This window comes from Pseudophryne corroboree, unplaced genomic scaffold (genome assembly GCF_028390025.1).
Source record: "Pseudophryne corroboree isolate aPseCor3 unplaced genomic scaffold, aPseCor3.hap2 scaffold_1221, whole genome shotgun sequence".
Lineage (NCBI taxonomy): Eukaryota > Metazoa > Chordata > Amphibia > Anura > Myobatrachidae > Pseudophryne > Pseudophryne corroboree.
The window spans coordinates 10,486-38,454 of NW_026967847.1; the positions used below are offsets into that span (position 1 = coordinate 10,486).

The 27,969-nt window shown below is 50.3% G+C and overlaps 1 protein-coding gene across 1 annotated transcript in view; it reads left to right on the plus strand.

The window, feature by feature from the left end:
• Window positions 1–579: 579 nt before the first annotated feature.
• The window catches only part of LOC134992744 (dedicator of cytokinesis protein 3-like), a gene marked incomplete at its 3' end in the record, with an annotated part of 85,005 nt that continues 57,615 nt past the window's right edge, over window positions 580–27,969 (plus strand). The window contains exons 1-2 of the mRNA XM_063950805.1: window positions 580–652; window positions 13,786–13,933. Of these exons, the coding sequence (XP_063806875.1) occupies window positions 13,791–13,933 (143 nt within the window). The remainder of the gene's footprint in view (window positions 653–13,785; window positions 13,934–27,969) is intronic.

The window sequence follows — 27,969 nt, forward strand, 5'->3', positions numbered from 1 at the left end:
ACAGTTATAGTGGGACACAGGACAGATATAGTGGGACACAGGACAGATATAGTGGGACACAGGACAGATATAGTGGACACAGGACAGATATAGTGGGACACAGGACAGATATAGTGGACACAGGACAGTTATAGTGGACACAGGACAGATATAGTGGACACAGGACAGATATAGTGGACACAGGACAGATATAGTGGACACAGGACAGATGTAGTGGGACACAGGACAGATATAGTGGACACAGGACAGATTATAATGAGTCGCACCCGCGCACTGTCACAGCGCTGCAACTTCAGCATATTGGGCCTAATTCTGTAAGGATTGCAACGGAGCATTGCCCCCCATACCCCCCCCCCCCCTCCCAAAGCCCCGAACCCGTCTCTGCGGTCACATGTGCAGGACGGGTGCTGCGCATACATCCAACTTGTTTTATTTTGTGTTTTTGTTTAATTGTCACTCAGTATTTGAAGTGGCCAATAGTTATTAGAGGTTTTGCTGGTAATCACCTGTGTAACCGCATGTATAGAACACGTTTGTGCATCATACATGGGGAGACGTGACGTCATGTGTCCTGTGTGTGCTCTGTTACAGGATTTGAGCAGCAAGGACGTGAAGCGTGATCTCCACCTTGTCATCCATGTCATCAGAATAGGTATGTGCCCTAACGCGTTTCTCCGTCTTATGGTAGTCACTTTTTATTCATAAATATATTTTATTGGTGGAAGCTCCACTTATCATTCCTAATAATATATAATAGTTTCCACTGCTGGAATTTACAAACAAAACTCCCCGATATTTCCTATTAAACTGAAATGAATGTCACCATCAGCCGACAGTAAATGAATGTCACCATCAGCCGACAGTAAATGAATGTCACCATCAGTCGACAGTAAATGAATGTCACCATCAGCCGACAGTAAATGAATGTCACCATCAGCCGACAGTAAATGAATGTCACCATCAGCCGACAGTAAATGAATGAGACTTCCAGAGGCCTCTATGACATGAGCGGAAAGAGAACAGACACTAATGATGAGAATCCTGTATACATGATTTATATGGATGTGAGGTTGCCCCTGGTTACAGTCCCGTCACAGGCCTATATTTACTAATAATCCGAGTTTGACCGATTTGTGTTTTTTTTTCTAAGTTCCAACACGGGAATTCACTAAGCACAAATCTCGGCAGTGTTTGGTCTATTCGTAATGGTTTTCAAGGCTAAGTTCAGAAATACGAATGAATAGACCATCGGTCAAATGCGGCTGTTATTTCATACAACACGACGGGTATTCACTATTCATTCGTATTTGGGTGTTAGTCTCTGAGTGCTCAAGTGCGGGTGTTTTTTTTTGCGATTAGTTAAAAAAAGCAGCAAAAAAAATAGACCTGCTTTTTCCCGGCGAGTTTGGATAATCATGCACGGACCAGTGAGATCTGTGCATGGTTATCTATGGGAAAGGGTCGTTTAGTGTAAAAACTTTAAAAAAATTGCGTGGGGTCCCCCCTCCTAAGCACAACCAGCATCGGGCTCTTTGAGCCGGTCCTGGTTGCAAAAATATGGGGAAAAAATTGACTGGGGATCCCCCATATTTTAACAACCAGCACCGGGCTCTGCGCCTGGTCCTGGTGCCAAAAATACGGGGGACGAAAAGCGTAGGGGTCCCCTGTATTTTTAACACCAGCACCGGGCTCCACTAGTCAGAGAGATAATGCCACAGCCGGGGGACACATTTATATAGGTCCCTGCGGCCCTGGCATTAAATCACTAACTAGTCACCCCTGGCCGCGGTACCCTGGAGGAGTGGGGACCCCTTAAATCAAGGGGTCCCCCCCTCCAGCCACTCAAGGGCCAGGGGTGAAGCCCGAGGCTGTCCCCCCCATCCAAGGGCGGCGGATGGGGGGCTGATAGCCAAGTGTAAAAATAAGAATATTGTTTTTTGTAGCAGTACTACAAGTCCCAGCAAGCCTCCCCGCAAGCTGGTACTTGGAGAACCACAAGTACCAGCATGCAGTGAAAAAACGGGCCCGCTGGTACCTGTAGTACTACTACAAAAAAAATACCCAACAAAACACAGAACACACACACCTTGAAAGTAAAACTGTATTACATACATGCACACCTACATACATACATACATACATACATACTTACCTATGTTCACACGAGGGTCGGTACACTTCTCCAAGTAGAATCCATGGGGTACCTGAAAATAAAATTATACTCACACAATCCAGTGTAGATCGGTCCTCTTCTGAGCTTGTAATCCACGTACTTGGCTAAAAAACAAACCGAAAAACTCGAACCACACACTGAAAGGGGTCCCATGTTTACACATGGGACCCCTTTCCCCGACTGCCGGGACCCCCTGTGACTCCTGTCAAAGAGGGTCCCTTCAGCCAATAAGGGAGCGCCACGTCGTGGCACTCTCCTGATTGGCTGTGCGCTCCTGTGCTGTCACTCAGGCTGCGCACGGCAGAGATACAATGTAGCGCATAGGCGCTCCATTGTATCCAATGGTGGGAACTTTGCGGTCATCGGTGAGGTTACTCGCGGTCAACCGCTGACCGCAAACCATATCTTTTCAACCAGTACCGGCTCAAAGAGCCCGAGGCTGGTTTTGCTTAGGAGGGGGACCCCCACGCAATTTTTTTCTTGATTTTTAACACTTTAATTTTTTTTTTTAAAGGTGCACAATGAAGCCCTGCACAGGATTCCTTGTGTTTTGTCAGGCAGTGTTTTACTCATCACTCCCGTAAAACACTGCCTGACATTACGAATCACATCGACATCGGAAAAGACGAATTGGGAAAACTCGGCAGCTTAGTAAATGACCGTATCAGGATTCAAAAAGTTGCAGTAAAATGCACCCTATACCATTCGAGTTCAAACACCCTTAAAAACGGCTAAAACACGAATATTAGTAAATATACCCCACAGCCTCATTTACACTTTCTTTTTCATCCACTAGGGGTCACTGGAGTACTCTTGGGATATGAACGGCTTAGCAGAAACAAAGGCACTGAATATTTAAATTTAAATTTAGAACTCTCCACCCCTCCATATCCCCGAGTACCTCAGTGTTTTTTCTGTGCTCACAGCACTAACAAGGCTTGTGTGGAGTTCCCACACTTTGTTGAAGATTTTATTAATTTTTCATTTTGACTTTTACATTTTTACTTTTTCACTTAGCACATCCCTTCCCAGTTTCTGTAAAAACATGGGTCCGGGATAGTGCCGCTGCACAGACAGCGCTTGGCGTGTCGGTCCTCACAAAGAGCATCCTCACAGCCACAGGCAGCCCACTGCCTCCTGCAACAGCTGGACGGAGCTTACAGATAGAAGCCCCGTCGCAGCCATAAACTGAAGAGATCGGAGCTTACAAGAAGCCCGTCGCAGGCCTCCCTACAACAAGGTATGCTGGGGAAACGGGGCGGTCAGCGCAGGCTGCCGCCCCGCTGTGTGGGGTCAGTGTTGTAATGCCGCCCGCCCCAGCCGCTCCGTCCGGCCGCCCCAGCCGCTCCGGCCGCTCCGTCCGGCCGCCCCAGACGCTCCGTCAGCGCTGTATTGCATGCCAGCGCTGAGAGGGGGAGAACCGCCGCAGCTCGGCTAGCGACGCCGGAAGCCGCTACGCACCGCTCCGGTCATCCAACCTCCGCTGCTCTGCAAGACATGTCCCTCGCCTCCCTGCAATGAGCTTCCCGGCGCTCCCCGCTGAGACACAGCGCTACAGGGAGTACAGGGGGAAGGGGGGGGGGGGACCTGGCTGATTACAGCGCGGCTGCAAGGGAATGTAAAGGGAAGGCTATTGAGGAGCCTATATTAACACTGGAGGCATGTATTGATTATCACTGTATAATAGGCTATTGAGCCTATATTAACACTGGAGGCATGTATCTGTATAATAGGCTATTGAGCCTATATTAACACTGGAGGCATGTATCTGTATAATAGGCTATTGAGCCTATATTAACACTGGAGGCATGTATTGATTATCACTGTATAATAGGCTATTGAGCCTATATTAACACTGGAGGCATGTATCTGTATAATAGGCTATTGAGCCTATATTAACACTGGAGGCATGTATCTGTATAATAGGCTATTGAGCCTATATTAACACTGGAGGCATGTATTGATTATCACATGTATTGATTATCACTGTATAATAGTCTATTGAGCCTATATTCACACTGCAGCAGGTATTGTAACCTGTCCTGTGATATCAGTGTAAGCATGGCATGGGGGTCATTTTAACCATGCTTCCTGTTTCTTCCAGTTTGTAATTCCAGAACGTTCCTGCCCTACATCACTACTCCACAGGAGGCGCAGGGGTGTTAGTGGGAAGTTTGGTTCAGGTTTCACATAGGCTGGCCATGTGAACTGCATTTCGGCCATAAATATATATATATATATATATTACACACCTTAAGTAATAATTTTACTGAGTCGTGCAAGTGTCGGTCCTTTGCCTATTGTGTTGTCTGTCTGCATAAGGAGTAAGGCTCCAGCACAGACTAAAAATAAGTTTTACTACAATGTCTGTACATAAATCTATCACATGTTCAGTATGTTTTGTAGGTTTCCACTCCGGAAGCCGGTTCATTTCCAGAATCCTATGTTAAGCATTGGCAATTCAAATTGACTCCGCTCGACAGGAGCGGTAAGACTCGGAAGTTACTCCGCCAGCTCTAACGGAGGAGTCTCAGCCTTTCCAAAGGTCCAACTTCACTTTGGGTACCAGGGTGTTAATTTAACTGGTTTTATAATTTAAACATTTCTGCTATGTTGCAGTCTGACAATTCTATGTCAAACCTCACAGCGTTAAATACGAGTGAGGAGGCCACATTAGACCAGTAGTCCGATAGTGCGGATTTTTGACAACCATACATGCTAATGACCAGTGAGTCAGTCTCTGAAATTTACAGAGACTAAGGAGCCTCTAACATCTAATCTGTCGTATTTACTAAACGACAGATCTTCAATGGGCTTCTTATTTAGGATATCTTACTAAGATTTAAGTCTATTTCCCCGTTTCCACACAGTGACATCTAAATTGGAGAATCCGCCATTGGTGAATTCGTCTGTGTCAAACCTTATAAAGACCCAAGATACATTTGGGTCACTAGGGCGCTCTATGTATGGAAACAATGACGATCACGTTATATTTATCGTTAATCACATCTGAGAAGCTGCTGAGTATCTCTGTACAGCTTCTGCTGCCGCCTGTTAGCTCGCTTCTCGATTTTCATCTTCGCTAGTTACAGCACGACAAGGCCAGAAGTTGTTTGGGGGAAAGTCTAATTTCACACCATTGCCTCCTCCGGTATCAAGTCGGAAATACTCAGGTCCGGCGTTTAAAACCTTTAGACTTCAGTCTTTTCAAGGCTGTGGTACAAAAACAGTCACGCCTTGTAACGCCAGGGCGCTAAAGTCACAACAAGCCAGTGGCTTGACGGGCTCCCAGCCCATCTCGAATTTCCAATTGTGGGAGCGCGCCTTTACACGTTACATTTGCCGGGTTTCCAGACATCCACTGATGGATGTATCCGCTATTTAGGGTTAAAAGAAAGCTGTCTCCCGCCACTGCGATTTTTCAAGGCAGGACTGCCTCTGTCGGACGACAAGAAGGCATTTTGGCAGATTGCCATTCAGTCTCTGCTGGATTCAGCAGTTTTTAATTCCAGGCCTGGTACACCAACAAGGTCAGGGTTATTATTCCCGTATGTTTGTGGTACCGAAGCCGGAGGTCTCCGTCGCAGTCTCAATCAGTAAGTCACTTACTACAGATTGAAGATGGAATTTCTGCGGTCAGTATTTGAATATTTGGAGCCACAAAATTGCATAATTGCGCTTGATTTCCAGGATGCGTACTTACACATTCCGGTTTGGTCACCTCATCACAGGTTCTTGCGTTTTGCAATACGCCACAACCATTAACAGTTTCAGGCTCTACCGTTTGGCCTTTTGTCAGCGCCTCGGGTATTCACCAAGGTTATGTTTGTGATGATAGCTCATCTCAGATCCCTGGCAGTGACAATCGTTCCATACTTAGACTATCTGCTCATAAGAGCTCCGTCTCAACAGATGCTCCTCCGACTTGCGCTGCTGACGTACACCACGGTTGCAGTGTCAACTTCAAAAACAATCGCATCTAATTCCGTCTCAACGACTTCAATTCCTAGGTATGATTCCAGATACGGTAAATCAAAGAATTTACCTACTACACCAGAAAGTACAGATTATACGCCATCTGGTACAATTAGTGCTCAAGCCACGCACACTATCGGTACATTTGTGTATTCGCCTATTAGGAACAATGATGGGCTTTTGAAGTGCTTCAGTTCGGAGGTTTTCACTCGCGTCCATTTCAACAGCAGTGGTCGCCCTCACATAGGCAGATTCCCCACAGGGAAGCGAGGGTGTCTCTACTCTGGGCGAGAGTCTCAGAGGTTGGGGAGTTGTAGTTTAAAATGGTCAGCGACAGGCGGATCACGACAGATTGCTGTCTATAATGTCCTGGAACTCCGTGCAATTTACAATGCACTACATGCTTCGCTCTCAGACTGTCCAAGTGCAGTCAGACAACGCAACGGCAGTCGCATACACAACAACCAGGGAGGAACGAGAAGCCGCATGGCAATGCGGGAAGTAGCTCGAATCCTCAATTGCCCAGAATACCACAAGGTGATATTGTCGACTGGGTTCATTCCGGGAGTGGAAACTGCTAGACGGATGATCTCAGCCGTCGGGATTTTCATCCAGGAGACTGGGCATTAAATCCAGAGGTGTTTCACATGTTGGTCCACAGGTGGGGTTACCCTCAGGTGGACATGATGGCATCTCGCCACAATTTACAAATGTGTCCAGAACGACAGATCCCAAGGGCAGTGGCGGTGGATGCTCTCACAATCGCGTGGCCGTACAGCCTCGTGTATCTGTTTCCACCGTTTTCCGCTGCTCTCTCAGTTGCTAAAACGGATCACAAGAGAGTCCGCCACAGTCATACTAGTGATGTCTCATTGGTCTCAAAGAGCTTGGTTCTCGAATCTCCGCGGACTACTCGCAGACGATCCTTGGCCGCTCATACTACGTCCAGACCTGTTACAACAGGGTCCGTTCTTTTACCCCTATTTAGCGCGGCTGCGTTTGACGGGGTGGTTGTTGAGACCGCCCTCTTAAGAAGAGAGGGCATTACAGTATCGGTTATACCAACCATGTTACGAGCTAGGAAGCCGGTTACGGCAGCTCATTATTACAGAATTTGGCGTGCCTACTGTATATAGGTTGGTGTGAAGCTCGGAAGTTTCCGACATCATCTTTCAAGTTATCCCGTATTCTGTTATTTTTACAGACGGGGTTGGATGGAGGACTGCGTTTATCTACACTAAAGGTGCAGGTATCTGTGTTGTCAATTTATTTTCAAAAACGATTGGCTCTATTGCCGTCGGTACACACTTTTCTGCAGGGTGTCCTCAGAGTACAGCCTCCATTTATTCCACCTACAGCGCCATAGGACTTGAATCTGGGTTCAGATTTCTTACAGTCTTCATATTTTGAACCCTTACAGCAAGTGGATATTAAGTTTCTCACTTGGAAAACGATTTTTCTTCTAGCCTTAGCTTCAGCAAGGCGTGTTTCAGATTTGGGTGCCTTGTCATGCAAGCCACCGTATTTGGTGTTTCCTGATGACAGAGCGGAACTTCGGACGAATCCCGATTTCTTACCAAAGCTAGTGTCATCTTTTCACATCAATCAACCAATAGTGGTTCCTGTGTTGACAGCACATTCTAGAATTCTGAATGTGGTACGCGCATTACGCGTTTATATGTCCCGAACGTCTACGGTTCGTAATGCGGATACGTTGTTTGTTCTCTATGATGCTGCCAAGTGGGGTTGGCCAGCTTCTCAGCAGACCTTTTCCAGATGGATAAAACTGACTATACGTTAGGCTTACCTTAAGGCTAGGTTACAGTCGCCTACATCAGTAATAGCTCATCCCACGGGTTCTGTGGGAACGTCATGGCCAGCTGGTCGTGGAGCTTCTACGACGCAGCTTGACCGTGCGGCTACATGGTCTTCAGTGCACACGTTTGTGCGCTTTTACAAGTTTGATACGTTTGCGGCATCAGCATCTAGCTTTGGCCGCCTAGTGTTACAGGTGTCAAACAGCTCTCCCGCCCACGGGGGAAGCTTTGGTACGTCCCAAGAGTACTCCAGTGACCCCTAGTGGATGAAAAAGAAAATAGGATTTTGGTACTTACCAGGTAAATCCTTTTCTTTGAATCCATAGGGGGCACTGGACGCCCACCCAGAGCAGTTTTACCTGGGTTGTATTAAGTTCAGGGGATCTTATGGTAACACATTTTCACCGACTGGTTCAAATTATAAGGTTCTATCGGTTATGGTGTCAACTGTTTCGTTGTCAGTGACGTTATGTGTCAACTTTGTTGTTGTCCGTTATGTTATAGGAATTCTCCATTGTCAACCTCTCTATAGTTCCTGTTCGGCTCAGTAAAAAACACTGAGGTACTCGGGGATATGGAGGGGTGGAGAGTTCTAAATTGAAATTTAAATATTCAGTGCCTTTGTTTCTGCTAAGCCGTCCATATCCCAAGAGTACTCCAGTGCCCCCTATGGATTCAAAGAAAAGGATTTACCTGGTAAGTACCAAAATCCTATTATATCCTACACTTACTGTGAGAGTGACGGACCGCCACTGGAATTATGTATAGAGGCTCACTCACCCCCCACACCTTCTATAACCCGCGTACTGATGGGGCAGATCACTGGGGGGGCATGGATACTGTCAGAGTGGCTGATGGGGCAGATCACTGGGGGCATGGATAATGAGTGGCTGATGGGGCAGAGCACTGGGGGGACATGGGTAATGTCAGAGTGGCTGATGGGGTAGATCACTCGGGGCATGGATACTGTCAGAGTGGTTGATGGGGCAGATCACTGGGGGGGGGGATCACTGGGGGGGGGGCATGGATATTGTCAGAGTGGCTGATGAGGCAGATCACTTGGGGGGCATGGATAATGCCAGAGTGGCTGATGGGGCAGATCACTGGGGGGCATGGATGATGTCAGAGTGGCTGATGGGGCAGAGCACTGGGGGGACATGGGTAATGTCAGAGTGGCTGATGGGGCAGATCACTGGGGGGGCATGGATACTGTCAGAGTGGCTGATGGGGCAGATCACTGGGGGGGGGGCATGGATATTGTCAGAGTGGCTGATGGGGCAGATCACTGGGGGGGGCATGGATATTGTCAGAGTGGCTGATGGGGCAGATCACTGGGGGGACATGGATACTGTCAGAGTGGCTGATGGGGCAGATCACTTGGGGGGGGGCATGGATATTGTCAGAGTGGCTGATGGGGAAGATCACTGGGGGGGCATGAATAATGTCAGAGTGGCTGATGGGGCAGATCACTGGGGGCATGGATAATGAGTGGCTGATGGGGCAGAGCACTGGGGGGCATGGATAATGAGTGGCTGATGGGGCAGAGCACTGGGGGGGGGGGCATGGATAATGTCAGAGTGGCTGATGGGGCAGATCACTGGGGGGGGGGGGGGCATGGATAATGTCAGAGTGGCTGATGGGGCAGATCACTGGGGGGGGCATGGATAATGTCAGAGTGGCTGATGGGGTAGAGCACTGGGGGGGGGGCATGGATAATGTCAGAGTGGCTGATGGGGCAGATCACTGGGGGGGGGGCATGGATACTGTCAGAGTGGCTGATGGGGCAGATCACTGGGGGGAGGGGGCATTGATAATGTCAGAGTGGCTGATGGGGCAGATCACTGGGGGGACATGGATGATGTCAGAGTGGCTGATGGGGCAGATCACTGGGGGGGGGGGGCATGGATAATGTCAGAGTGGCTAATGGGGCAGATCACTGGGGGGACATGGATACTGTCAGAGTGGCTGATGGGGCAGATCACTGGGGGGGCATGGATGATGTCAGAGTGGCTGATGGGGCAGATCACTGGGGGGGCATGGATAATGTCAGAGTGGCTGATGGGGCAGATCACTGGGGGGGGGCATGGATAATGTCAGAGTGGCTGATGGGGCAGATCACTGGGGGGGCATGGATAATGTCAGAGTGGCTGATGGGGCAGATCACTGGGGGGAATGGATACTGTCAGAGTGGCTGATGGGGCAGATCACTGGGGGGCATGGATAATGTCAGAGTGGCTGATGGGGCAGATCACTGGGGGGCATGGGTAATGTCAGAGTGGCTGATGGGGCAGAGCACTGGGGGGGGCTTGGTTAATGTCAGAGTGGCTGATGGGGCAGATCACTGGGGGGGGCATGGATAATGTCAGAGTGGCTGATGGGGCAGATCACTGGGGGGGGCATGGATAATGTCAGCGTGGCTGATGGGGCAGATCACTGGGGGGGCATGGATAATGTCAGAGTGGCTGATGGGGCAGATCACTGGGGGGGGGGCATGGATAATGTCAAAGTGGCTGATGGGGCAGATCACTGGGGGGCATGGATAATGTCAGAGTGGCTGATGGGGCAGATCACTGGGGGGCATGGATACTGTCAGAGTGGCTGATGGGGCAGATCACTGGGGGGCATGGATGATGTCAGAGTGGCTGATGGGGCAGATCACTGAGGGGGCATGGATGATGTCAGAGTGGCTGATGGGGCAGATCACTGGGGGGGCATGGATAATGTCAGAGTGGCTGATGGGGCAGATCACTGGGGGGGGGGGCATGGATAATGTCAAAGTGGCTGATGGGGCAGATCACTGGGGGGCATGGATAATGTCAGAGTGGCTGATGGGGCAGATCACTGGGGGGCATGGATACTGTCAGAGTGGCTGATGGGGCAGATCACTGGGGGGCATGGATGATGTCAGAGTGGATGATGGGGCAGATCACTGAGGGGGCATGGATGATGTCAGAGTGGCTGATGGGGCAGATCACTGGGGGGGCATGGATAATGTCAGAGTGGCTGATGGGGCAGATCACTGGGGGGGCATGGATAATGTCAGAGTGGCTGATGGGGCAGATCACTGGGGGGGGGGCATGGATAATGTCAAAGTGGCTGATGGGGCAGATCACTGGGGGGGGGCATGGATAATGTCAGAGTGGCTGATGGGGCAGATCACTGGGGGGCATGGATAATGTCAGAGTGGCTGATGGGGCAGATCACTGGGGGGGGGGGGCATGGATAATGTCAAAGTGGCTGATGGGGCAGATCACTGGGGGGCATGGATAATGTCAGAGTGGCTGATGGGGCAGATCACTGGGGGGCATGGATACTGTCAGAGTGGCTGATGGGGCAGATCACTGGGGGGCATGGATGATGTCAGAGTGGCTGATGGGGCAGATCACTGAGGGGGCATGGATGATGTCAGAGTGGCTGATGGGGCAGATCACTGGGGGGGCATGGATAATGTCAGAGTGGCTGATGGGGCAGATCACTGGGGGGGCATGGATAATGTCAGAGTGGCTGATGGGGCAGATCACTGGGGGGGGGGGGCATGGATAATGTCAGAGTGGCTGATGGGGCAGATCACTGGGGGGGGGCATGGATAATGTCAGAGTGGCTGATGGGGCAGATCACTGGGGGGCATGGATACTGTCAGAGTGGCTGATGGGGCAGATCACTGGGGGGCATGGATAATGTCAGAGTGGCTGATGGGGCAGATCACTGGGGGGACATGGATGATGTCAGAGTGGCTGATGGGGCAGATCACTGGGGGGGGGGGGCATGGATAATGTCAGAGTGGCTAATGGGGCAGATCACTGGGGGGACATGGATACTGTCAGAGTGGCTGATGGGGCAGATCACTGGGGGGACATGGATAATGTCAGAGTGGCTGATGGGGCAGATCACTGGGGGGGGGGCATGGATACTGTCAGAGTGTCTGATGGGGCAGATCACGGGGGGGCATGGATGATGTCAGAGTGGCTGATGGGGCAGATCACTTGGGGGCATGGGTAATGTCAGAGTGGCTGATGGGGCAGAGCACTGGGGGGGCTTGGTTAATGTCAGAGTGGCTGATGGGGCAGACCACTGGGCGGGGGGGGGGGGGGGCATGGATAATGTCAGAGTGGCTGATGGGGCAGATCATTGGGGGGGGGCATGGATAATGTCAGAGTGGCTGATGGGGCAGATCACTGGGGGGGGGGCATGGATAATGTCAGCGTGGCTGATGGGGCAGATCACTGGGGGGGCATGGATAATGTCAGAGTGGCTGATGGAGCAGATCACTGGGGGGGACATGGGTAATGTCAGAGTGGCTGATGGGGCAGATCACTGGGGGGGGGCATGGATACTGTCAGAGTGGCTGATGGAGCAGATCACTGGGGGGGACATGGGTAATGTCAGAGTGGCTGATGGAGCAGATCACTGGGGGGCATGGATGATGTCAGAGTGGCTGATGGGGCAGATCACTGAGGGGGCATGGATGATGTCAGAGTGGCTGACGGGGCAGATCACTGGGGGGGCATGGATAATGTCAGAGTGGCTGATGGGGCAGATCACTGGGGGGGCATGGATAATGTCAGAGTGGCTGATGGGGCAGATCACTGGGGGGGGGCATGGATAATGTCAGAGTGGCTGATGGGGCAGATCACTGGGGGGCATGGATAATGTCAGAGTGGCTGATGGGGCAGATCACTGGGGGGCATGGATAATGTCAGAGTGGCTGATGGGGCAGATCACGGGGGGGGGGGGGGGGGGCATGGATAATGTCAGAGTGGCTGATGGGGCAGATCACTGGGGGGGGGGGCATGGATAATGTCAGAGTGGCTGATGGGGCAGATCACTGGGGGGCATGGATAATGTCAGAGTGGCTGATGGGGTAGATCACTGGGGGGGCATGGATAATGTCAGAGTGGCTGATGGGGCAGATCACTGGGGGGCATGGATAATGTCAGAGTGGCTGATGGGGTAGATCACTGGGGGGGCATGGATAATGTCAGAGTGGCTGATGGGGTAGATCACTGGGGGGCATGGATGATGTCAGAGTGGCTGATGGGGCAGATCACTGGGGGGGGCATGGATAATGTCATAGTGGCTGATGGGGCAGATCACTGGGGGGGGGGGGCATGGATACTGTCAGAGTGGCTGATGGGGCAGATCACTGGGGGGGGGGGGGGGCATGGATGGGATCCGTACTGAAAGTCGACAGTAACTAGGTCGACAATGTCTAGGTCGACCACTATTGGTCGACAGTTACTAGGTCGACAGGGTCTTTAGGTTGACATGTTCTAGGTCGACAGGTCAAAAGGTCGACATTAGTTTTTCACAATTTTTTTCTTTTTTTGAACCTTTTCATACTTAACGATCCACGTGGACTACGATTGGAACGGTAATCTGTGCCGAGCGAAGCGGCAGCGGAGCGAAGGCACCATGCCCGAAGCATGGCGAGCGAAGCGAGCCATGCGAGGGGACGCGGTGCACTAATTGGGGTTCCCGGTCACTCTACGAACAAAACGACACCAAAATAACATTAAAAACTCATGTCGACCTTTTGACCTGTCGACCTAGAACATGTCGACCTAAAGACCCTGTCGACCAATAGTGGTCGACCTAGACATTGTCGACCTAGTTACTGTCGACTTTCAATACCACACCCAGCATGGATGATGTCAGAGTGGCTGATGGGGCAGATCACTGGGGGACATGGGTAATGTCAGAGTGGCTGATGGGGTAGATCACTAGGGGGGCAGGTGTGACGTGTCGGCACACAGATAGACTATACCGTATGTGCGTCACACAGGGCTCAGCAGTCTCGCTCTCTCTGTTGTCTCTGTTTAGGGCGTATGCTATTAAATGACTCTCGGAAAGGTCCCCCTCACATCCATTACCGGCGCCCATACGGGTGCGCAGTGCTGAGTCTGGGGGAGGTGCTGCCCACACTGTGCGAGCATCGGGAGGAGAAGGATTTTGTTCTGAAGGTGTATATGTGAGTATATAGATATATTATATAGGTGTATATGTGAGTATATAGATATATTATATAGGTGTATATGTGAGTATATAGATACATTATATAGGTGTATATGTACACACACATTATATAGGTGTATATGTGAGTATATAGGTATATATGTGAGTATATAGATACATTATATAGGTGTATATGTACACACACATTATATAGGTGTATATAGGTATATATGTGAGTATATAGATACATTATATAGGTGTATAAGTGAGTATATAGGTATATATATGTGAGTATATAGATACATTATGTAGGTGTATATGTGAGTATATAGGTACATTATATAGGTGTATATGTGAGTATATAGATACATTATATAGGTGTATATGTGAGTATATAGATACATTATATAGGTGTATATGTGAGTATATAGGTGTGTGTGTGTGTGTGTGTGTGTGTGTGTGTGTGTGTGTGTGTGTGTGTGTGTGTGTGTGTGTGTGTGTGTGTGTATAAGTATATAGGTACATTATATAGGTGTATATGTGAGTATATAGGTGTATATTTGAGTATATAGATACATTATATAGGTGTGTGTGCATGAGTTTATATATACATTATATAGGTGTAAATGTGAGTATATAGGTGTATATGTGAGTATATAGATACATTATATAGGTGTGTATGTGAGTTTATATATACATTATATAGGTGTTTATGAGTGTCTAGAGGTACATTATATAGGTGTGTGTGTGTGTGTGTGTGTGTGTGTGTGTGTGTATGAGTATATAGATACATTATATTGGTCTATATGTGAGTATATAGGTACAGTATATGAGAGTATATAGATACATTATGTAGGTGTATATGTTAGTATATAGGTGTATATGTGAATACATAGGTACATCATATAGGTGTATATGAGAGTATATAGGTACATCATATAGGTATGTATGATAGTATATAGGTATATTATGTACTTTAGGTTTATATGAGAGTATATAGGTGCATCATATAGGTATGTATGATAGTATATAGGTATATTATGTACTGTAGGTGTATATGAGAGTATATAGGTACATCATATAGGTATGTATGATAGTATATAGGTATATTATGTACTGTAGGTGTATATGAGAGGATATAGGTACATCATATAGGTATGTATGATAATATATAGGTATATTATGTGCTGTAGGTGTATATGTGATATATAGGTGTATATGAGAGTATTTAGGTACATCATATAGGTATGTATGATAGTATATAGGTATATTGGTGGTCATTCCGAGTTGTTCGCTCTGTATTTCTCTGACGTCCTAGTGGATGCTGGGGACTCCGTCAGGACCATGGGGATTAGCGGCTCCGCAGGAGACAGGGCACAAAAATAAAGCTTTAGGATCAGGTGGTGTGCACTGGCTCCTCCCCCTATGACCCTCCTCCAAGCCCCAGTTAGGTTTTTGTGCCCGTCCGAGCAGGGTGCAATCTAGGTGGCTCTCCTAAAGAGCTGCTTAGAAAAAGTTTTTAGGTTTTTTATTTTACAGTGAGTCCTGCTGGCAACAGGCTCACTGCAACGAGGGACTTAGGGGAGAAGAAGTGAACTCACCTGCGTGCAGGATGGATTGGCTTCTTAGGCTACTGGACACCATTAGCTCCAGAGGGATCGAACACAGGCCCAGCCATGAAGTCCGGTCCCGGAGCCGCGCCGCCGACCCCCTTGCAGATGCCGAAAAGTGAAGAGGTCCAGAAACCGGCGGCAGAAGACTTTTCAGTCTTCATGAGGTAGCGCACAGCACTGCAGCTGTGCGCCATTGTTGTCACACACTTCACACCAGCGGTCACTGAGGGTGCAGGGCGCTGTGGGGGGCGCCCTGGGCAGCAATGAAATACCTATACTGGCTAAAAGATACATCACATATAGCCCCTGGGGCTATATGGATGTATTTAACCCCTGCCAGATCTCAGAAAAACGGGAGAAGAAGCCCGCCGAAAAGGGGGCGGGGCCTATTCTCCTCAGCACACAGCGCCATTTTCCCTCACAGAAATGCTGGTGGGAAGGCTCCCAGGCTCTCCCCTGCACTGCACTACAGAAACAGGGTTAAAACAGAGAGGGGGGGCACTTATTTGGCGATATGATTATATATATTAAGATGCTATAAGGGAAAAACACTTATATAAAGGTTGTCCCTGTATAATTATAGCGTTTTGGTGTGTGCTGGCAAACTCTCCCTCTGTCTCTCCAAAGGGCTAGTGGGGTCCTGTCCTCTATCAGAGCATTCCCTGTGTGTGTGCTGTGTGTCGGTACGTGTGTGTCGACATGTATGAGGACGATGTTGGTGAGGAGGCGGAGCAATTGCCTGTAATGGTGATGTCACTCTCTAGGGAGTCGACACCGGAATGGATGGCTTATTTAAGGAATTACGTGATAATGTCAACACGCTGCAAGGTCGGTTGGCGACATGAGACGGCCGGCAAACCAATTAGTACCTGTCCAGGCGTCTCAAACACCGTCAGGGGCGTTAAAACGTCTTTTTACCTCAGTCGGTCGACACAGACACGGACACTGACTCCAGTGTCGACGGTGAAGAAACAAACGTATTTTTCTTTTAGGGCCACACGTTACTTGTTAAGGGCAATGAAGGAGGTGTTACATATTTCTGATACTACAAGTACCACAAAAAAGGGTATTTTGTGGAGTGTGAAAAAACTACCTGTAGTTTTTCCTGAATCAGATAAATTAAATGAAGTGTGTGATGATGCGTGGGTTTCCCCCGATAGAAAATTATTGGCGGTATACCCTTTCCCGCCAGAAGTTAGGGCGCGTTGGGAAACACCCCTTAGGGTGGATAAGGCGCTCACACGCTTATCAAAACAAGTGGCGGTACCGTCTCCAGATAGGGCCGCCCTCAAGGAGCCAGCTGATAGGAGGCTGGAAAATATCCTAAAAAGTATACACACACATACTGGTGTTATACTGCGACCAGCGATCGCCTCAGCCTGGATGTGCAGCGCTGGGGTGGCTTGGTCGGATTCCCTGACTGAAAATATTGATACCCTTGACAGGGACAGTATTTTATTGACTATAGAGCATTTAAAGGATGCATTTCTATATATGCGAGATGCACAGAGGGATATTTGCACTCTGGCATCAAGAGTAAGTGCGATGTCCATATCTGCCAGAAGTTGTTTATGGACACGACAGTGGTCAGGTGATGCAGATTCCAAACGGCACATGGAAGTATTGCCGTATAAAGGAGAAAAAGACAACGTCTTTTCAGCCTCAGTCCTTTCGTCCCCATAAGGGCAAGCGGTCAAAAGGCCAGTCATATCTGCCATGGGATAGAGGAAAGGGAAGAAGACTGCAGCAGGCAGCCCATTCCCAGGAACAGAAGCCCTCCACCGCTTCTGCCAAGTCCTCAGCATGACGCTGGGGCCGTACAAGCGGACTCAGGTGCGGTGGGGGGTCGTCTCAAGAGTTTCAGCACGCAGTGGGCTCACTCGCAAGTGGACCCCTGGATCCTACAGGTAGTATCCCAGGGGTACAGATTGGAAGTTCGAGACGTCTCCCCCTCGCAGGTTCCTGAAGTCTGCTTTACCAACGTCTCCCTCCGACAGGGAGGCAGTAGTGGAAACAATTCACAAGCTGTATTCCCAGCAGGTGATAATCAAAGTACCCCTCCTACAACAAGGAAAGGGGTATTATTCCACACTATATTGTGGTACTGAAGCCAGACGGTTCAAATCAAGATTGAATCACTCAGAGCAGTGATAGCGAACCAGGAAAAAGGGGACTATATGGTGTCCCGGGACAGATGCTTACCTCCATGTCCCAATTTGCCCTTCTCACCAAGGGTACCTCAGGTTCGTGGTACAGAACTGTCACTATCAGTTTCAGACGCTGCCGGTTGGATTGTCCACGGCACCCCGGGTCCTTACCAAGGTAATGGCCGAAATGATGATTCTCTTCAAAGAAAATGGACGATCTCCTGATAAGGGCAAGGTCCAGAGAACAGTTGGAGGTCGGAGTAGCACTATCTCAAGTAGTTCTACAACAGCACGGGTGGATTCTAAATATTCCAAAACCGCAGCTGTTTCCGACGACACGTCTGCTGTTCCTAGGGATGATTCTGGACACAGTCCAGAAAAAGGTGTTTCTCCCGGAGAAGAAAGCCAGGGAGTTATCCGAGCTAGTCAGGAACCTCCTAAAACCAGGAAAAGTGTCAGTGCATCATTGCACAAGGGTCCTGGGAAAAATGGTGGCTTCTTACGAAGCGATTCCATTCGGCAGATTTCACGCAAGAACTTTTCAGTGGGATCTGCTGGACAAATGGTCCGGATCGCATCTGCAGATGCATCAGCGGATAACCTTATCGCCACGGACAAGGGTGTCTCTTCTGTGGTGGTTGCAGAGTGCTCATCTGTTAGAGGGCCGCAGATTCGGCATACAGGACTGGGTCCTGGTGACCACGGATGCCAGTCTGAGAGGCTGGGGAGCGGTCACACAGGGAAGAAACTTCCAGGGAGTATGGTCAAGCCTGGAGATGTCTCTTCACATAAATATACTGGAGCTAAGAGCGTTTTACAATGCTCTAAGCCTGGCAAAACCCCTGCTTCAGGGTCAGCCGGTGTTGATCCAGTCGGACAACATCACGGCAGTCGCCCACGTAAACAGACAGGGCGGCACAAGAAGCAGGAGAGCAATGGCAGAAGCTGCAAGGATTCTTCGCTGGGCGGAAGATCATGTGATAGCACTGTCAGCAGTGTTCATTCCGGGAGTGGACAACTGGGAAGCAGACTTCCTCAGCAGACACGATCTACACCCGGGAGAGTGGGGACTTCATCCAGAAGTCTTCCACATGATTGTGAACCGTTGGGAAAAACCAAAGGTGGATATGATGGCGTCTCGCCTCAACAAAAAACTGGACAGGTATTGCGCCAGGTCAAGAGACCCTCAGGCAATAGCTGTGGACGCTCTGGTAACACCGTGGGTGTTCCAGTCAGTGTATGTGTTTCCTCCTCTGCCTCTCATACCAAAAGTACTGAGAATTATACGGCAAAGGGGAGTAAGAACGATACTCGTGGCTCCGGATTGGCCAAGAAGAACTTGGTACCCGGAACTTCAGGAGATGCTCACGGAAGATCCGTGGCCTCTACCTCTAAGACGGGACCTGCTTCAGCAGGGACCGTGTCTATTCCAAGACTTAACGCGGCTGCGTTTGACGGCATGGCGGTTGAACGCCGAATTCTAAGGGAAAAAGGCATTCCGGAAGAGGTCATTCCTACACTGGTCAAAGCCAGGAAGGAGGTGACTGCACAACATTATCACCGCATTTGGAGAAAATATGTTGCGTGGTGTGAGGCCAGGAAGGCCCCCACGGAGGAATTTCAATTGGGTCAATTCCTACATTTCCTGCAAACAGGATTGTCTATGGGCTTCAAATTGGGGTCCATTAAGGTTCAAATTTCGGCCCTGTCGATTTTCTTCCAGAAAGAATTGGCTTCAATTCCTGAAGTCCAGACTTTTGTAAAAGGAGTACTACATATACAGCCCCCGGTTGTGCCCCCAGTGGCTCCGTGGGACCTTAATGTAGTTTTGGATTTTCTCAAATTCCATTGGTTTGAGCCACTCAAATCGGTGGATTTGAAATATCTTACATGGAAAGTAACCATGCTACTGGCCCTGGCTTCAGCCAGGAGAGTGTCAGAATTGGCGGCTTTATCGTATAAAAGTCCATATCTGATTTTCCATTCGGACAGGACAGAACTGCGGACGCGTCCTCAGTTTCTGCCTAAGGTGGTGTCAGCGTTTCACCTGAACCAGCCTATTGTGGTGCCTGCGGCTACTAGCGATTTGGAGGATTCCAAGTTGCTGGACGTTGTCAGGGCATTGAAAATATATATTTCAAGGACGGCTGGAGTCAGAAAATCTGACTCGCTGTTTATACTGTATGCACCCAACAAGCTGGGTGCTCCTGCTTCTAAGCAGACGATTGCTCGTTGGATTTGTAGCACAATTCAACTTGCACATTCTGTGGCAGGCCTGCCACAGCCTAAATCTGTCAAGGCCCATTCCACAAGGAAGGTGGGCTCATCCTGGGCGGCTGCCCGAGGGGTCTCGGCATTACAACTCTGCCGAGCAGCTACGTGGTCGGGGGAGAACACGTTTGTAAAATTCTACAAATTTGATACCCTGGCTAAAGAGGACCTGGAGTTCTCTCATTCGGTGCTGCAGAGTCATCCGCACTCTCCCGCCCGTTTGGGAGCTTTGGTATAATCCCCATGGTCCTGACGGAGTCCCCAGCATCCACTAGGACGTCAGAGAAAATAAGATTTTACTTACCGATAAATCTATTTCTCGTAGTCCGTAGTGGATGCTGGGCGCCCATCCCAAGTGCGGATTGTCTGCAATACTTGTACATAGTTATTGTTACAAAAAAATCGGGTTGTTATTGTTGTGAGCCGTCTGTTCAGAGGCTCCTACGGTTGTCATACTGTTAACTGGGTTCAGATCACAAGTTGTACGGTGTGATTGGTGTGGCTGGTATGAGTCTTACCCGGGATTCAAAATCCTTCCTTATTGTGTACGCTCGTCCGGGCACAGTATCCTAACTGAGCCTTGGAGGAGGGTCATAGGGGGAGGAGCCAGTGCACACCACCTGATCCTAAAGCTTTATTTTTGTGCCCTGTCTCCTGCGGAGCCGCTAATCCCCATGGTCCTGACGGAGTCCCCAGCATCCACTACGGACTACGAGAAATAGATTTATCGGTAAGTAAAATCTTATTTTTTCTTTGCATCGCAGCGATTTTCCGCTAATTGCGCATGCGCAATGTTCGCACTGCGACTGCGCCAAGTAAATTTGCTATGAAGATTGGTATTTTACTCACGGCATTACGAGGTTTTTTCTTCGTTCTGGAGATCGGAGTGTGATTGACAGGAAGTGGGTGTTTCTGGACGGAAACTGGACGTTTTATGGGACTGATTGAAAAAACGCTACCGTTTCTGGGAAAATCGCGGGAGTGGCTGGAGAAACGGAGGAGTGTCTGAGAGAACGCTGGGTGTGTGTGACGTCAAACCAGGAACAACAAGCACTGAACTGATCGCACTGGAAGAGTAAGTCTCGAGCTACTCAGAAACTGCACAGAGAAGTCTTTTCGCAATATTGCAAATCTTTAGTTCGCAATTTTGATAAGCTAAGATTCACTCCCAGTAGGCGGCGGCTTAGCGCGTGCAAAGCTGCTAAAAGCAGCTTGCGAGCGAACAACTCGGAATGACCACCATTATGTACTGTAGGAGTATATGTGATTATATAGGTGTATATGAGAGTATATAGGTACATCATAGGTATGTATGATAGTATATAGGTATATTATGTACTGTAGGTGTATATGTGATTATATAGGTGTATATGAGAGTATATAGGTACATCATAGGTATGTATGATATATGATAGTATACAGGTATATTATGTACTGTAGGTGTATATGTGATTATATTGGTGTATATGAGAGTATATAGGTACATCATAGGTATGTATGATATATGATAGTATACAGGTATATTATGTACTGTAGGTGTATATGTGATTATATAGGTGTATATGAGAGTATATAGGTACATCATATAGGTATGTATGATAGTATACAGGTATATTATGTACTGTAGGTGTATATGTGATTATATAGGTGTATATGAGAGTATATAGGTACATCATATAGGTATGTATGATAGTATGCAGGTATATTATGTACTGTAGGTGTATATGTGATTATATAGGTACATCATATAGGTATGTATGATAGTATATAGGTATATTATGTACTGTAGGTGTATATGTGATTATATAGGTACATCATATAGGTATGTATGATAGTATATAGGTATATTATGTACTGTAGGTGTATATGAGAGTATATAGGTACATCATATAGGTATGTATGATAGTATATAGGTATATTATGTACTGTAGGTGTATATGAGAGTATATAGGTACATCATATAGGTATGTATGATAGTATATAGGTATATTATGTACTGTAGGTGTATATGTGATTATATAGGTGTATATGAGAGTATATAGGTACATCATATAGGTATGTATGATAGTATACAGGTATATTATGTACTGTAGGTGTATATGTGATTATATAGGTGTATATGAGAGTATATAGGTACATCATATAGCTATGTATGATAGTATACAGGTATATTATGTACTGTAGGTGTATGTGATTATATAGGTACATCATATAGGTATGCATGATAGTATATAGGTATATTATGTACTGTAGGTGTATATGAGAGTATATAGGTACATCATATAGGTATGTATGATAGTATATAGGTATATTATGTACTTTAGGTTTATATGAGAGTATATTGGAGCATCATATAGGTATGTATGATAGTATATAGGTATATTATGTACTGTAGGTGTATATGAGAGTATATAGGTACACCATATAGGTATGTATGATAGTATATAGGTATATTATGTACTGTAGGTGTATATGAGAGTATATAGGTACATCATATAGGTATGTATGATAGTATATAGGTATATTATGTACTGTAGGTGTATATGAGAGTATATAGGTACATCATATAGGTATGTATGATAATATATAGGTATATTATGTGCTGTAGGTGTATATGTGATATATAGGTGTATATGAGAGTATTTAGGTACATCATATAGGTATGTATGATAGTATATAGGTATATTGGTGGTCATTCCGAGTTGTTCGCTCTGTATTTTTCTTTGCATCGCAGCGATTTTCCGCTAATTGCGCATGCGCAATGTTCGCACTGCGACTGCGCCAAGTAAATTTGCTATGAAGATTGGTATTTTACTCACGGCATTACGAGGTTTTTTCTTCGTTCTGGAGATCGGAGTGTGATTGACAGGAAGTGGGTGTTTCTGGACGGAAACTGGACGTTTTATGGGACTGATTGAAAAAACGCTACCGTTTCTGGGAAAATCGCGGGAGTGGCTGGAGAAACGGAGGAGTGTCTGAGCGAACGCTGGGTGTGTTTGTGACGTCAAACCAGGAACAACAAGCACTGAACTGATCGCACTGGAAGAGTAAGTCTCGAGCTACTCAGAAACTGCACAGAGAAGTCTTTTCGCAATATTGCAAATCTTTAGTTCGCAATTTTGATAAGCTAAGATTCACTCCCAGTAGGCGGTGGCTTAGCGCGTGCAAAGCTGCTAAAAGCAGCTTGCGAGCGAACAACTCGGAATGACCACCATTATGTACTGTAGGAGTATATGTGATTATATAGGTGTATATGAGAGTATATAGGTACATCATAGGTATGTATGATAGTATATAGGTATATTATGTACTGTAGGTGTATATGTGATTATATAGGTGTATATGAGAGTATATAGGTACATCATATAGGTATGTATGATAGTATATAGGTATATTATGTACTGTAGGTGTATATGTGAGTACATAGGTACATCATATAGGTATGTATGATAGTATATAGGTATATTATGTACTGTAGGTGTATATGAGAGTATATAGGTACATCATATAGGTATGTATGATAGTATATAGGTATATTATGTACTGTAGGTGTATATGTGAGTACATACTCCTCCCATTAGCGGGTGTAGACATTTCCACCTCACCAGGTGCTGTAATTTGGTTAGTCCATATACTTCCTCCTGGCACGGAGCGCCATAGAACAACATTAGGAATTTGATATAAAATGAGTGTTTGTGCTGCAGTTTGTCACGTTTGAGGTTTGTATATTACATTTATTGTGCCCTAATGACATCTCCATCCAAAATGTGGAGCGGTATTAGAGCCGGGAGAACTCGCTGTCAGGCCATGATATAGTTATATATATGACACTCTGCTTCGGGATGTAGTTAGGAATCCAGCTCTCGTATCCTGACAGAATGCCGGCGCCGGAATCCCAAACCTGTCAGATTACCGAAGCTGGTATCCCGACAGGCAGGATCCCGGACATAAGTATCCCGGGGAGGTTAGGGATAGGCAGCGGGGCGGGGAGGTTAGGAATAGGCAGCGGGGCGGGAAGGTTAGGGATAGGCAGCGGGGCGGGGAGGTTAGGGATAAGCAGCGGGGCGGGAGGTTAGGGATAGGCAGCGGGGCGGGAGGTTAGGAATAGGCAGCAGGGCGGGAGGTTAGGAATAGGCAGCGGGGCGGGGAGGTTAGGGATAGGCAGCGGGGCGGGGAGGTTAGGGATAGGCAGCGGGGCGGGGAGGTTAGGAATAGGCAGCGGGGCGGGAGGTTAGGAATAGGCAGCGGGGCGGGGAGGTTAGGGATAGGCAGCGGGGCGGGGAGGTTAGGAATAGGCAGCGGGGCGGGGAGGTTAGGGATAGGCAGCGGGGCGGGGAGGTTAGGGATAAGCAGCGGGGCGGGAGGTTAGGGATAGGCAGCGGGGCGGGAGGTTAGGAATAGGCAGCAGGGCGGGAGGTTAGGAATAGGCAGCGGGGCGGAGAGGTTAGGGATAGGCAGCGGGGCGGGGAGGTTAGGGATAGGCAGCGGGGCGGGGAGGTTAGGGATAAGCAGCGGGGCGGGAGGTTAGGGATAGGCAGCGGGGCAGGGAGGTTAGGGATAGGCAGCGGGGCGGGGAGGTTAGGAATAGGCAGCGGGGCGGGGAGGTTAGGGATAGGCAGCGGGGCGGGGATGTTAGGAATAGGCAGCGGGGCTGGGAGGTTAGGATTAGGCTACTGGGCGGGAGGTTAGGGATAGGCAGCGGGGGGGGGGGGTTAGGGATAGGCAGCGGGGCAGGGAGGTTAGGGATAGGCAGCGGGGCGGGGAGGTTAGGGATAAGCAGCGGGGCGGGAGGTTAGGGATAGGCAGCGGGGCAGGGAGGTTAGGGATAGGCAGCGGGGCGGGGAGGTTAGGAATAGGCAGCGGGGCGGGGAGGTTAGGAATAGGCAGCGGGGCGGGGATGTTAGGGATAGGCAGCGGGGCGGGAGGTTAGGGATAGGCAGCGGGGCAGGGAGGTTAGGGATAGGCAGCGGGGCGGGGAGGTTAGGGATAAGCAGCGGGGCGGGAGGTTAGGGATAGGCAGCGAGGCAGGGAGGTTAGGGATAGGCAGCGGGGCGGGGAGGTTAGGGATAGGCAGCGGGGCGGGGAGGTTAGGAATAGGCAGCGGGGTGGGGAGGTTAGGGATAGGCAGCGGGGCGGGGAGGTTAGGAATAGGCAGCGGGGCGGGGAGGTTAGGGATAGGCTGTGGGAGGGGAGGTTAGGGATAGGCAGCGGGGCGGGGAGGTTAGGAATAGGCAGCGGGGCGGGGAGGTTAGGGATAGGCAGCGGGGCGGGGAGGTTAGGGATAGGCAGCGGGGCGGGGAGGTTAGGAATAGGCAGCGGGGCGGGGAGGATAGGCAGCGGGGCGGGGAGGTTAGGAATAGGCAGCGGGGCGGGGAGGTTAGGAATAGGCAGCGGGGCGGGGAGGTTAGGGATAGGCAGCGGGGCGGGAGGTTAGGAATAGGCAGCGGGGCGGGGAGGTTAGGGATAGGCGGCGGGGAGGTTAGGATTAGGCAGCGGGGCAGGGAGGTTAGAATAGGCAGCGGGGCGGGGAGGTTAGGGATAGGCAGCGGGGCGGGGAGGTTAGGGATAGGCTGCGGGCGGGGAGGTTAGGAATAGGCAGCGGGGCGGGGAGGTTAGGAATAGACAGCAGGGCGGGGAGGTTAGGAATAGGCAGCGGGGCGGGGAGGTTAGGGATAGGCAGCAGGGCGGGGAGGTTAGGAATAGGCAGCGGGGCGGGGAGGTTAGGGATAGGCAGCGGGCGGGGAGGTTAGGAATAGGCAGCGGGGAGGATAGGGATAGGTGGCGGGGAGGATAGGGATAGGCGGCGGGGAGGTTAGGAATAGGCAGCGGGGCGGGGAGGTTAGGAATAGGCAGCGGGGCGGGAGGTTAGGAATAGGCAGCGGGGCGGGGAGGTTAGGGATAGGCAGCGGGGCGGGGAGGTTAGGGATAGGCAGCGGGGCGGGGAGGTTAGGAATAGGCAGCGGGGCGGGGAGGTTAGGAATAGGCAGCGGGCGGGGAGGTTAGGAATAGGCAGCGGGGCGGGGAGGATAGGGATAGGCGGCGGGGAGGTTAGGGATAGGCAGCGGGGCGGGGAGGTTAGGAATAGGCAGCGCGCGGGGAGGTTAGGAATAGGCAGCGGGGCGGGGAGGTTAGGGATAGGCAGCGGGGCGGGGAGGTTAGGGATAGGCAGCGTGGTGGGGAGGTTAGGAATAGGCAGCGGGGCGGGGAGGTTAGGATTAGGCTACTGGGCGGGAGGTTAGGAATAGGCAGCGGGGAGGTTAGGAATAGGCAGCGGGGCGGGGAGGTTAGGGATAGGCAGCGGGGCGGGGAGGTTAGGGATAGGCAGCGGAGCGGGGAGGTTAGGAATAGGCAGCGGGGCGGGGAGGTTAGGGATAGGCAGCGGGCGGGGAGGTTAGGAATAGGCAGCGGGGCGGGGAGGATAGGGATAGGCGGCGGGGAGGATAGGGATAGGCGGCGGGGAGGTTAGGAATAGGCAGCGGGGCGGGGAGGTTAGGAATAGGCAGCGGGGCGGGAGGTTAGGAATAGGCAGCGGGGCGGGGAGGTTAGGGATAGGCAGCGGGGCGGGGAGGTTAGGGATAGGCAGCGGGGCGGGGAGGTTAGGAATAGGCAGCGGGGCGGGGAGGTTAGGAATAGGCAGCGGGGCGGGGAGGTTAGGAATAGGCAGCGGGGCGGGGAGGTTAGGGATAGGCAGCGGGGCGGGGAGGTTAGGGATAGGCAGCGGGGCGGAGAGGTTAGGATTAGGCTACTGGGCGGGAGGTTAGGAATAGGCAGCGGGGCGGGGAGGTTAGGAATAGGCAGCGGGGCGGGGAGGTTAGGAATAGGCAGCGGGGCGGGGAGGCTAGGAATAGGCAGCTGGGCTGGGAGGTTAGGATTAGGCTACTGGGCGGGAGGTTAGGGATAGGCAGCGGGGGGGGGGAGGTTAGGGATAGGCAGCGGGGCGGGGAGGTTAGGGATAGGCAGCGGGGTGGGGAGGTTAGGAATAGGCAGCAAGGCGGGGAGGTTAGGGATAGGCAGCGGGGCGGGAGGTTAGGGATAGGCAGCGGGGCGGGGAGGTTAGGGATAGGGGGCGGGGAGGTTAGGAATAGGCAGCGGGGCGGGGAGGTTAGGGATAGGCAGCGGGGCGGGGAGGTTAGGGATAGGCAGCGGGGCGGGGAGGTTAGGGATAGGCAGCGGGGCGGGGAGGATAGGAATAGGCAGCGGGGCGGGGAGGATAGGCAGCGGGGCGGGGAGGTTAGGAATAGGCAGCGGGGCGGGGAGGTTAGGGATAGGCAGCGGGGGGGGGAGGTTAGGGATAGGCAGCGGGGAGGTTAGGAATAGGCAGCGGGGCGGGGAGGTTAGGGATAGGCAGCGGGGCGGGGAGGTTAGGAATAGGCAGCGGGGCGGGGGGGAGGTTAGGTGTTAGGCAGCGGGGGAGGGTTAGGGCTAGGCTGTGGGGAGGTTAGGGTTAGGCTGTGGGGAGGGAGGGTTAGGGTTAGGCTGCAGAGGGAGGGTTATGGTTAGGCTGTGGGGAGGGAGGGTTAGGGTTAGGCTGCAGAGGGAGGGTTATGGTTAGACTGCGGGGAGGGTTATGGTTAGGCTGCGGGGAGGGAGGGTTAGGCTGCGGGGAGGGAGGGTTATGGTTAGGCGGCAGGGTGAGGGTTAGGTTTAGGCTGTGGGGAGGGAGGGTTAGGCGGCAGGGAGAGGGTTAGGGTTATACTGCGGGCGGTTTGGTTAGGTTTTGGCTGCGGGGAGAGAGTTAGGGTTTGGCTGCGGGGTGAGGGTAAAGTTTAGGCTGCGGGGGGAGAGTTAGGGTTAGGCTGCGGGGGAAGGGTTAGGGTTTGGCTGCTGAGGGAGGGTTAGGTTTAGGCTGCGGGGAGGGTTAGGGTTCGGCTGCTGAGGGAGGGTTAGGGTTTGGCTGCAGGGAGAGGAGGTTAGGGTTAGGCTGTGGGGGGAGGGTTAGGGTTAGGCTGTGGGGAGGGAGGGTTAGGGTTAGGCTGTGGGGAGGGAGGGTTAGGGTTAGGCTGCAGAGGGAGGGTTATGGT